The sequence below is a fragment of the Rhinatrema bivittatum genome, chromosome 7 (assembly GCF_901001135.1).
Source record: "Rhinatrema bivittatum chromosome 7, aRhiBiv1.1, whole genome shotgun sequence".
In the NCBI taxonomy this organism is placed as follows: Eukaryota; Metazoa; Chordata; class Amphibia; order Gymnophiona; family Rhinatrematidae; genus Rhinatrema; species Rhinatrema bivittatum.
Genome location: NC_042621.1, coordinates 107,416,807 through 107,429,407, shown reverse-complemented (window position 1 = coordinate 107,429,407; position 12,601 = coordinate 107,416,807). Strand labels below are relative to the sequence as shown.

The window sequence follows — 12,601 nt, the reverse complement described above, 5'->3', positions numbered from 1 at the left end:
AAAAAAAAAAAAAAAAAAAAGGCAGAGTTCTTTCAACTTCTGGGGAGTGGCTTATCTTCCTTGTCTCTTCTCTGCGGCCTTGCTGTTTATTTCTCGTTGCAGCCAGGGGTAAGTTTGTTTTTCCTTTGTAGTTTTTTCCTTTACAGCTCAGCCCCTGGTGCCCGCGAAAGCCGGTGGAGCCGGCCTCTTCGCTCTTTACTCCCTCACCCGCGGCCATTTTACAGCTCCTCATGGGCTGCTGAGCCATTTAGGGAAAGATGTCTGGGGCGGGTCGTGTGGCCAGGAAGGCCCCCCCGCGGCACCCTCCTCTATTTTCAGACAGCGGGCAGTGCGGGCCGACCGGGCCCCCCCGCAGCGGCGCCTTTGTGCGCGTGGCCCCCCCCGTGGCTTTTTCTTTTCTCCTGCAGCAATCCCGATGCCGCGGCCGTCCCGCTGTGCGGCCTGCGGAGACCCGGGGTCCCGGATTTCCCGGGAGGGCATCTGTGCACGATGCCTTCCCGGGGGGGGAAGGTACCTCACAGTCCCTGACTGATTTCTCTTTTTTGCCCGGGCGGTGCGGGCCGGCCACTCCGCCATTTTTGGCGGGAACGGCGGCCATTTTACATTCTGAGCGCCCTGAGGCGCAGGCCACGAGGGGGAACGGATCCCTGGAGGCCACGAGGGAGAACGGATCCCTGGAGGACTCTACCAGCGGGGGTGTTCCCCCGATTTTGGTGCAGGAACCAAGCACCCAGAGCCAGGGAGCAGGAACCCACGCCGCCCCCGAAGCGCACCCGAGCAGGCCGGGGTTCTCTCCGGAGTTTATCCTGCTCATGCATACCGCTTATCTGCAGGGGCTGGAAGCACCTGTGGGACCCCCCCCTCCTAAGATCCCTCGGATGTCGCCCTCGACGCCGGCCCCCCCCGACCCTCCGGGAGTGGGGGCCTCCCGCCTTCCTACCCGGGTCCGATCCACGCCCGCGGCAGTGGGGGCGGTGCCAGACCCAGCGGGACATGGACTTGACCTCCCGGACGGGGGACAAGGGGACGGCACACAGGAGGGGGATGATCCGCGTACCCTACGCCTCTTCCAGAGGGAAGAGCTGGATGACCTCATCCCGCAGATCATCCAAGAATTAGATTTGGATCCACCACCAGACCCGCCTGCCCCAGTAGCTCCCGCTGTCATCACTTCTTCAAGGAAGGGAGATCCTGTCCTGGCGGCACTCCGGCCGAGGGCTCGGGCTTTTCCCATTCATGACTCGTTTTTACAACTTCTCACCAGGGAATGGGACACCCCGGAGGCCTCCCTGAAGAGCAGCCGGGCTATGGAAAAGCTGTACCCGCTCCCCGAAGATTTTCTGGACCTCATCAAGGTCCCAAAGGTGGACTCCGCAGTGTCGGCGGTCACGAAGAGGACGACTATCCCAGTGACGGGAGGTGCGGCGTTGCGGGACACACAGGATCATAAGTTGGAAGTTTTCCTTAAGCGGGTTTTCGAGGTCTCCGCTCTGGGTATGCGGGCGGTGATGTGCAGTTCGCTTGCCCAGCGGGCTAGTCTCCTTTGGGTGCAACAACTCCTCACGTCTCAGAACCTGCCGTCCGATGAGGCTGCCCAGGCAGATCGGCTAGAAGCCGCAGTGGCGTATGGGGCGGACGCCTCGTACGACCTTTTTCGGGTCCTCGCAAGATCCATGGTTTCGGTAGTGGCAGCACGACGACTACTGTGGCTACGCAATTGGGCGTCTGATACGTCCTCTAAGTCCAGTCTGGGCTCTCTTCCCTTCAGGGGCAAGTTCCTCTTCGGGGAGGATTTGGACCAGATCATCAAGTCCCTGGGGGAGAACGCTGTTCATCGGCTGCCGGAGGATAGGTTTCGACCATCCAGAGCGTTTTCTTCTTCTCGGACCAGAGCCAGAGCGCAACGGCGCTACAGGGGCTACAGACAGACGGGCTCCCGGCCATCCGCCCCCAGGTCTCAGCCCTGGTTGCGCGCCTTCCGCGGGCATCGGCCCGCACGCACTACTCCCGGAACCGGGAACCCCTATACCAAGTCTTCACAATGATGCCAGTCTCGCCCACTCCCCTGTCCCCAGGATTGGGGATCGACTAACGTATTTCTAAGCGGAGTGGGCACGGATCACCTCGGACCAGTGGGTCCTGGATACCATAAAACACGGCTACGCATTGGAATTTGTCCGCCCCCTGCAGGGAAGGTTCATCTTTTCCCCCTGTGGCTCGGACCTCAAGAGAGGAGCGGTGCAGCTGACTCTGGACAGACTCCAGGAGATAGGCGCTACTGCGCCCGTGCCCTTCGGAGAGGTGGGCTCGGGACACTATTCCATCTATTTCGTCGTACCAAAGAAGGACGGTTCCTTCTGGCCTATCCTAGTCCTCAAGGAAGTCAACAAATCCCTTCGAGTCGTTCGGTTCCGCATGGAAACGCTCCGGTCAGGGATTGCGGCGGTGCATCGGGGGGAGTTCCTCGCCTCCCTGGACTTAACGGAGGCCTACCTGCACATTCCCATCCGCCCGGACCACCACAGTTTCCTTCGTTTCAAAATTCTGGACCAGCATTTTCAGTTCACGGCTCTCGCGTTTGGATTGGCGCCGGCGCTGCACACCTTCACCAAGATCATGGTAGTTGTGGCGGCAGCTCTCCGGAAGGAGGGCATCCTGGTTCATCCTTATCTGGACGATTGGCTCCTCCGGGCGAAGTCATTCGATCATGGACGCTCAGCGGTGACTCGAGTAGTACGGTTTCTACATTCCCTGGGATGGGTAGTGAACTTCTCCAAGAGCTCCCTCATGCCCTCGCAACGCTTGGGTTTTTTTTGGGGGCAACTTTCGACACCCTACTGGGCAAAGTTTTTCTGCGCCAGGACAAAGCTCAATCCTTGCGGGATCACACACGACGGTTCTCTGCGTTACCAGAGCCCACCTCCTGGGACTACCTGCAACTCCTGGGAGTGATGGGGTCCACCATCGACCTTGTACCTTGGGCTTTCGCGCACCTCAGGACCTTACAGTGGGCGCTCTTCTCCCGTTGGAAACCAGTATTGCAGGACTATCAGATGATTCTCCCGCTCCCACAGAATGCCAGGGACAGTCTGGGCTGGTGGTTGGATCCGCCGAACCTGGCCCGTGGCATGTCCCTCGATCTGCCAAATTGGGTGGTGGTGACCACCTATGCCAGTCTAGCAGGCTGGGGTGCAGTCTGCGATTGAAGCGCCACGCAGGGGACGTGGTCCACGGTGGAGGCGAAGTGGTCAATCAACCGTCTGGAAACCAGAGCGGTCCGGCTAGCTCTGCGACATTTCCTCCCGCTTCTTCGGAACCGAGAAGTCAGAATCCTATCGGACAACGCTACCACCGTGGTCTACATCAACCGACAAGGAGGCACGCGCAGCCCGCAGGTCGCGCTCGAGGCGGCGCTGCTGATGCAATGGGCGGAGCGTCATCTCGTCCGGCTAGCGGCCTCGCACGTCGCCGGTGTGGACAGCGTCCAGGGGGACTTCCTCAGTCGTCAACTGCTGGACCCGGAGAGTGGTCTCTCTCCGACAAAGCAATGCAACTTCTCGTCCATCGGTGGGGGGCCCCCCACTTGGATCTGATGGCGTCCGCTCTCAACGCCAAGGCTCCACGCTTCTTCAGTCGCTGGTGAGAGCGCGGAGGGAGTGGATGCCCTGGTCCTCCCGTGGCCGCCATATCTTTCTTTTCCACCATGGCCCCTGGTGGGCAGGATGCTCCGCAGAATAGAAAGCCATCAGGGGACCGTGGTTTTCGTCACCCCAGAATGGCCCAGGCGACCCTGGTTTGCGGACCTGCTACAGCTGGTGATCGACAGGCCAATCAGGCTGGGGCACCTCCCCCAGCTCCTACATCAGGGCCCGGTATTTTTCGAGCAGGCAGAATTCTTCTGTCTTGCAGCCTGGCTTTTGAGAGGCGCCGCCTCCGGCGTCGGGGCTACCTGGAGGCGGTAGTATCCACGCTATTGCGGGCACGAAAGACATCGGCCTATGTTCGAGTCTGGAAGGTGTTCGAGCTGTGGTGTACCAGCCAGGCCACGAGACCCGCTAAGGCTTCTGTACCTCAGATCCTTCAGTTTCTACAGGCGGGGGTGGAAAAAGGGCTCACCTATAATTCACTACGGGTTCAGGTGGCCGCCCTTGGTTCGCTGTTGAGCGATGGGGGCTCTCTTCTACAGCATCCTGACATTGCTCGTTTTCTCAAGGGTGTCAAGCATATGCGTCCTCCGTTACGGGACCCTTGTCCCTCCTGGAGTCTTAACCTTGTGCTTTGCTCCCTGTCGGGACCACCGTTCGAGCCGCTGCGCAGCGCAACGATAAAGGATCTCACTCTCAAGACTGTATTTCTTGTGACCATCTGTTCCGCTCGACGCATCTCGGAGATGCAGGCTCTGTTGTGTAGAGAGCCCTATCTCCGTTTCTCCGACTCTGGAGTTTCGCTTCGCACCGTTCCCTCCTTCCTTCCGAAGGTGGTTTCTGCATTCCATGTGAACCAGACGGTGGAGTTGCTGTCCTTCTCTTCCTCAGAGCCGAAGTCTCTCCGTCTCTTGAATGTCAAGCGCACTCTGCGCCTCTATCTGGAGGCTACAAATGAGTTCCGAACCTCTGACCATCTCTTTGTACTCTGGGCCGGTCCTAAGAAGGGGTCTCAGGCCTCGAAGACTACCATTGCCAGATGGCTGAAGGCCGGCATTGCTGCTTCTTACATTGGGGCGGGTCGGACTCCCCCACCCGGAATCGTAGCGCATTCTACACGTTCTCAGGCGGCTTCCTGGGCGGAGGTTCGCTCGGTATCCTCGCAGGAAATTTGTAGGGCAGCCACCTGGAAATCGTTACACACGTTCTCGAGGCACTATCGTCTGCACCTCGCCTCTTCGGTCTCTGGACACTTTGGCGAGCAGGTTCTCCGAGCAGGCCTCGCAGGACCCCACCCGATTTAGGGAAGCTTGGGTACATCCCACTGTCTGGACTGATCCAGGTACGTACAGGGAAAAGAAAATTATTATTTACCTGCTAATTTTCGTTCCTGTAGTACCATGGATCAGTCCAGACGCCCACCGCGTTTGGGTTCTTGATCCTGCTCAGCTCTGCGCTGCTTCTTGCTCGCAGTGTTCTGTGTCTTCACAGTTGTTTCTTTTCGCTGTTTTTCACAGCTCCCTACAAGTTGGTAGGATGTTTGCAGTTACTTGTTGCGGTTACAATTGTTTTCATTATCTGATTCCACAAACTTGATCCTTCGGGGGTTTCTACTCGGGCTTTGATATACTCGATACTGAACTCCTGCAGAGGGGGTAGTAGCATATACGGATACGCCCCCTCAAAGCTTGTGCTGACTCCATCTGCTGGATTGGGGACATAACCCACTGTCTGGACTGATCCATGGTACTACAGGAACGAAAATTAGCAGGTAAATAATAATTTTTGTTTTGTGCCGGCTCTGCGCACGTGCTGCTTGCGTGCATACATACGCACGTACATTCATGCATACAGGCGTGTAAACTGAAGTGCATCAGTACAGGATCTGTGCGTACTCGATTTCAAGTGCTAGCCGTTTGAGCGTACAGTTACAGTTCATAATAGCTCCAGCAGCAAAGAAGCATACGTGACACTCTTTGTGCTGCCTGCCATATTAGGGTTACACAGTCTGACCTTGATTCCTACCTGTATCAGCACTGTGAGGAGGCCCAGGGACAGTTGGACTCCCAGAACTTTTCTAAACCCGGCTCCTCCCAATCAGAGGGTGGGTCAGCCTGATGAGGCTTGGATATTCGGCAGCAGTATTATATTTTATTTATTTATTTATTTGTGGCTTTTATATACCGAACTTCATAAAGAAACATCAGATCGGTTTACAATACAACTTCAAAAATCAGCAACAAGAGCTTTACATGGAACTTATAAGAGAACAGTGAATAAAACTACAAAAATTAGAAACGAGGCTTAATATAGAAACTTAGCTAGTAGTTATTGATAAATATGGATAACATTGGGAGAAATGTTTGGATGCGGAAGCAGGAGAGAAAGATTGGGGGGAGGGGGGGAAAGAAGAATTGCACAGATGGCGCGCACGCCACCCACATCTTTATCCACGTCATGGCGGGAACCTCGGGGGCGTCCCCTCCGAGTGATGTCATCACATCCTGGTATTTAGCCTGCCCTTCATTTGCTAACAAACCGAGTTAGCAAGGATTGGACTGCTCCGGTCTAAGCTGCTCTGCCGCAGGAAGCTCTCTCTGCCCTTCGGGGTATTCTCTCTAACCTGGGTACCCACTCCTCGGGGGCCCATCTACTCTATTTCAGGTATCTACCCTGGGACCCCAGGTACTCGCTCCTCGAGGGCCTGCTCTCCCTAATCTGGTGCCTGTTACTGATCAACTTCTGCCTGACTGGACCTATAACTTCAGCTTCAGTGAGTACTAACCTTCAGTCTGGCTTCAGCGCTCCGCTCTACATCCAGGACCTGTTCCTGCTACGCCGCGCTGCCTACCATCTACTCAAGAGAAAGACTCTCTCCTCTGCTGAGGATCCCTGGACTGCTTCACTGGGTTATCTCCACTACTTCCTGTTGCCGGGCAGTGCCATCAAGCTGTATAATAAATCCATATTCTCTGTGTCTGCGTGTAGAGTCTAGCCTAGTACTGTGGTTCCTCACGGGGCTTCTCCCCGTAGGAGAGGCCATCTCTGCAGTACCCAAGAATCCACTCCAACACCTCAAAACCATAACAAGTAATTACCACCTTGCTCCGTGCGGGGAAGTTCTTGACGTCCTTAGTGTATGTGTGGATCTGGAGAATATTTGAGGTCTTGTTGCGAGGACTGCGGGGTTGCTCCTCGGATAACCAAATTCCCGCTGGTCCTGGAATTTTTACAGGATGGCCTGAATAAAGGTTCTCCCTTAGCCATTACCTGGACCTTCAAGGAGTTATCTCCTGTTTCAGAGGTGTGGTGAACGGAAACCGCTTATCAGCGCATCCAGATATGGCCTGTTTTCTAAAAGGGGTAAAACACCTCTGGCCACCCCTATGGTGGCCGATTCCTTTAGGGAATCTTAATCTAGTGTTGGACTCCTTAGCAGGGCCTTCCTTTTGGCTGCTGCACAGTCTACCCTTGCGCCTGTTAACGCTGAAAATGGTGTTCTTGATGGCGATATGCTCAGCTAGTTGCATCTCTGAATTACAGGCATTGTCATGTAGGGAACCTTTTCCTCCGGATGACTCCAGGAGCGTTACAACTTTGTACTGCTCCATCCTTTTTGCCCAAGGTAGTCTCTGAGTTTCACTTGAATCAGTCCATTTAATTACCGTCCCCAGATAGGCACAAGGTCACAGAAGACTACCACCTCCTCCGCCACTTAAACTTCAGTAGGCTTTTGGTGCAGTATCTGGAACTCTTGAGAACCGGTTTGCAAGACTGAATGCTTCCTTGTTCTTCATGGTGGAAGGAGGCAAGTTGAACCAATTTCACGGGCTGCTATAGCTTGCTAGATCAAGGAGGTAGTCACGGGAGCTTATGTAGAGACAGGAAAGCAATTACCTTAGCAAGATAAAGCTCATTCCACTATAGCTCAGGCAGTATCCTGGGTGGAAGCTAAGCTACTGTCTCCCGTCGACATCTGCCAAGCTAAGACATGGTCTTCCTTGCCACCTTCTCCAGGTTCTATTGCCTGGATGTTTGGGCCCGAGAGGATGCAGCCTTTACAAGGGTGGTGCTAACTAGACCGTAAGCAGCCTCCCGCCCTGATCGAGAGTAGGTTTTGTGCATCCCATTGGTCCTGAGTCAATCTGGCTACACGCTAGAAAATGGAGAAATTACTTACCTGATCATTTTGTTTTCCTTAGGGTAGACAGATGGACTCAGCATCCCACCCACAGCTGTCTAAGAACTGTGCCAAGGAATCTTCCATGAGGAGAATATCTATTCCAAGAGGTTACGGGTAAGCCATCACCCAATCCCTAGATCAGGGCATCTATGATCTTGCTGGGATTCAGCCCTTATGTTTGGTTGAGTACAGTTACGGTTATCGGTTTATAATTGTTATAATCGAGTTTTTCAAAAGCATGTCCACAACTGCTTTTGAAAAGAATACTGAAGGGCTGACATCATTGCAGGGGTGTATCTAAAGTGACGTCAGCTTTGAAACCTGACTCACTCTATCTACTAGCAGGGGAGCATATAACCTATTGGTCCTGAGTCCATCTGTCTACATTAAGGAAAATGAAATTATCAGGTAAGTAATTTATCCATTACACGCCCATGATTTTCTTTCGTATGCTCAATTAAGACATTTATGTCCATGGGAATTGTTAGAGATTTATTATCTTTAGGTAAATCCCTTTTTGAAATTTGTTGTGATAAAGCTATTGCTTTGAAGGGAATTAATTTAAAACTGTATGGTTTGCTTAATTCTGAATTGCAAGAATCTCCAGTTTATATTAAAGATTGGGAGAGGGTTATTGGGTCAACTTTTTTGGAAACTGAGTGGGATTTTTCTTTCTTTACACGAGTAAATGCTCAATCTGCTACCCTGGTAGAAAATGGTTATAAAGTATTACTTAGATGGTACTCTACGCTGGAGAGATTACACAGGATGTATCCTCAGATGGATAATAGATACTGGAGGGGCTGTGAGAAACTGGGATCCTTCTGTTATAAATGGTGGATGTGTGGAATAATAAATTATTGGAAGCTTATTGTTTCCTGGATACATGATGTAACTGTAGATATTATTCTTAATCTTAAATATGTTTTATTGAACATACCTGTGCCTGTTACTGATGGATTGATACAAAAATTACTCTGGCAGATATTCTTGGCTGTAAGATATGAGGTTGCTCTATCTTGGAAGAGTAAATTGGCATCTATTTGATCTGCAGTTCTCACTCGCTTGCATAACATTTATCATTTGACTTAAGATTTCAGCTCTGCAGATAAACTGTTTAAATTTGAAAAAAATATGGCCCCTTTATGTGATTTGGTGTGTTAGACAAAAATCCAAACCATTGAGTCAGTTTTACTTGCTTTTATTTACTTATTATTTTGCATTCATATGTAGGGGCAATATGGTCTCTGTACCTTTTTTATTAATATTGATCTCTCTCTTTATCTCGTTTTTTTATTTGGTTGAACCTCCTTTAGTGTGGGGGTGGGTTTGTTGGGAAATGTTAGTGGGGTTTGTGATGTAGCCTTTGTCATTTTATGATATTGTTGTAACTGATTTTATGCTTGAGACAATTTAAATAAAAAAATAAATTTTATATATATATATATATATATATATATATATATATATATATATATATATATATATATATATATATAAAATTGGCTTTTACTGTAATCTCTTATTTTTTTCAGTGCAATAAGAAAGCAAAGCGATCAGACATTGTGGTCTTGTATGCTCGTTCGCTTAAAGCACTGGACACCAGTGAGCAGGAACAGCTGAAGAGGTACAGCCCATCTTAGTCTATGGTATAGAAAGACTTCAGTGATTCCTTAACTGCTCCAGAGTATAGTTTTGATATCATTATATGCCTTCCCTGTGTCCCTCTGGCTGTTTGAGTCCTGCCCAGTGCTATAATAGGAATTAAGGTGTTCTGGCAGAGTTCTTTATGAGGGTTTATTGCTGAAATAGGTGATTTAGGTTGGGTTTTGAGGTGCTTTGGCAAAGCTTGAAAAGGAGAAAGGGTCTCTACTAGAATAGCAAGGCATGACAGACGTGAGGGTTGAGCTAAATTATTTCACTTTACTACATTACGCTTGACTATTTCCAGTGACCATAAGAGCTCTAGAACTGGATTTTCCTGTTTCACTATGCAGTTCCTTAGAGCAAGAACAGATGATGCGCCGGAAAGCAGAGCTGGAATCTGCACAATGCCGTTTGCAGCTGCAGATCATGACAGATAAATTCAATCACTTCCATAAGCAAGTGCAGGTAAGGTTGACTGCTCACTTTAATGCACTGAATTTTAAAATGTAAACTTAAAAGCATTCCAGTTGACTATGGGGTAGATTTTAAAAGAAGCGCGATCAGCCTACTTTTGCTTGCGCATCAGACTCAAGCAAAAGTACGCTGGATTTTAGTAGATACGCGCGGAGCCGCGCGTATCCACTAAAATCCCTGGATCGGCGCGCGCAAGGCTATCGATTTTATATAGCCGGCGCGCGCCGAGCCGCGCTGCCTAACCCGTTCCCTCCAAGGCCGCTCCGAAATCGGAGCGGCCTCGGAGGGAACTTTCCTTTGCCCTCCCCTCACCTTCCCCTCCCTTCCCCTACCTAACCCACCCGCCCGGCCCTGTCTAAACCCCCCCCCCTTACCTTTGTCGGGGGATTTACGCCTCCCGGAGGGAGACGTAAATCCCCGCGCGCCAGCGGACCTCCTGCGCGCTGGGCCGCGACCTGGGGGCGGGTACGGAGGGCGCGGCCACGCCCCCGGACCGCCCTGGGCCGTAGCCACGCCTCCGTACCCGCCCCCAAAACGCTCCCGACACGCCCCCGAAACGCCGCGACGACCGGGCCCGCCCCCCGACACGCCCCCCTCCGAAAACCCCGGGACGTACGCGAGTCCCGGGGTCTGCGCGCGCCGGTAGGCCTATGTAAAATAGGCTTACCGGCGCGCAGGGCCCTGCTCGCGTAAATCCGGGCGGATTTACGCGAGCAGGGCTCTTAAAATCCGCCCCTATGTGGGGCTGCCTTAGTTTTCTTTTTCTGTTACACAACTGCTAAGAAAAATGTATATTTTTGTAAACCATTATGATGGCTCTACCGAATGACAGTATATAAAACTCAACAAATAAATAAAGAAATTAAAACAGATGGAAAATGAAGATGGAATGTTACCCTGTTTAAGTGTGTGTATGTATGTATTTAAAATATCTGTAGATCTAGATAGCGATATGACAATGTCTGGCAGTAGAGGGCCATTTTAAGGGAAACTTAATCCTGTTTGAGGCAGGTGAGTTTGTCTCACCTGGTGATAGTAACATTTGTACTTAGTCTTAAGAAAGATCATATGTAATGTGTGTGTGTGTATTTGTTTTGCTTTTTACTCTAATTTCTTTTCTCAGATGCCTTTTTGTATTATCCTCCTAGGACAAGCAGGATGGTAGTCCTCACACATGGGTGACATCATTGGATGGAGCCCGGCATGGAACTTTTATCTCAAAGGAATCTAGAACTTTCAAAAATGCCCTACTGAGTATGTGCGGCTATAGTCATCACCCTGCCTCCTAGGCAGAGTCCCTCAGTCTTTTTCCCGCAGAGCCATATGGTTTCGGGAGCCATGTGTCTCGCAGTATTAAGCTTTGCTGTCTCTTCACAGTTTTTGTAAGTGATGTTTTTTTCTAGAACTGCAGCTGTTTTCTTTCCTTTACGGTAGTTTTATTTCTTTTCTGTATTTCTTCCCTGTGAAATTAGCTCTTGGTTTCAGTTGTTCCAAGCAGGCTAAGGGCTCTATCTCTGTGGATAACTCCCTACTGGAATCAGCAGTGAGTTATTCGCTTGGGGTTGTTGTGCAACCTAATGACTTGTGCTTACCCCAGTGGTCTGCCTCCTTGTGATCACTCCTTCCAAATTCCAGTTGGAATTTTGGGGAGTGGAGGAGCTAAGGCAATTTGTAGTATATCTTAGTTTCTCTGAGGACAAGCAGGATGGTAGTCCTCGCACATGGGTGACATCAGATGGAGCCTGATACAGAAAACTTATGTCAAAGTTTCCAGAACTTTGACTAGGCACACTGAGCATGCCCTATTCCACGTGTCCAGGCGGGGTCCCTCTCCAGTCTCTCTTGTTTTTCCATGGAGCTGTGAGCCTCACAGTTTGTTTGAGCTCAAAACATAACATTTTGCCTTGTTTAAAACTTTTGTGTTTCATGTTTTTTCGCAATTTTTTTTTCTCAACGCAGACTCCCTCTTTTGATACCTTTCCTTAGTGTCCCCAGTCAGTGTTCAACGTTTCATGAAAGTTTTCCTTTCGCAGTAAATTCCCCTCCTGGTGGTTGTGCCTCTGTGCATACCGGCCATCAGTGCCCGCTGCCATAGTTTTGACTTTTGGCCCTTTTGTTTCACCTCATGGCTACTACTGTTTTTTGCCAATGCCCTCAGTGCCTGAGGACCATGTCTATCATGGATCCTCTGCCTGGGGACATCGCATGATGTCTGGGGTTGCCGCTTAAGACCCCAAGGGGTCATCTGCTTCGACTCGACAAGATAGGTCAGCTCTCTGGGTCAAGGAAGTCCGAGGCATTGGCAGCATCGAAGGACCTCTGAGCCGCACTAATGGATGCCATCGACGGGACAGTCCGTTGCCAGTGGATTAGGGGTACTGAAGACTGACTGTTGTCAATCTCCTCCGGGCTGAGGACTCCGGGTACATCATCTTCTACCTCTGCACACAAGGAATGACAGGGCTGAGCATCGAGGGAAGCCTAAAGTATCTGCACCGGTCCCCAGTGATACACCAGCTTTTACTGTGATGCTCCCAAAGCGGCCCTGTGATGTGGAGTGCCCATCCTTCATCAATGCCCTGGGTCCGAAAGTCTCCACCGTTCCTGGTACCAGTCGCCGATCCCCTCTCACAGGTCCGAGGAAGATCTGGCC

The 12,601-nt window shown here is 51.1% G+C and overlaps 1 protein-coding gene across 2 annotated transcripts in view; it reads left to right on the top strand.

Moving 5' to 3' along the window:
* The window catches only part of RFWD3 (ring finger and WD repeat domain 3), a 173,294-nt gene that overhangs the window by 60,417 nt on the left and 100,276 nt on the right, over window positions 1–12,601 (top strand). For both annotated transcript variants that reach the window (XM_029608897.1, XM_029608898.1), the window contains 2 exons: window positions 9,363–9,454; window positions 9,825–9,939. In XM_029608897.1, the coding sequence (XP_029464757.1) occupies window positions 9,363–9,454; window positions 9,825–9,939 (207 nt within the window). The remainder of the gene's footprint in view (window positions 1–9,362; window positions 9,455–9,824; window positions 9,940–12,601) is intronic.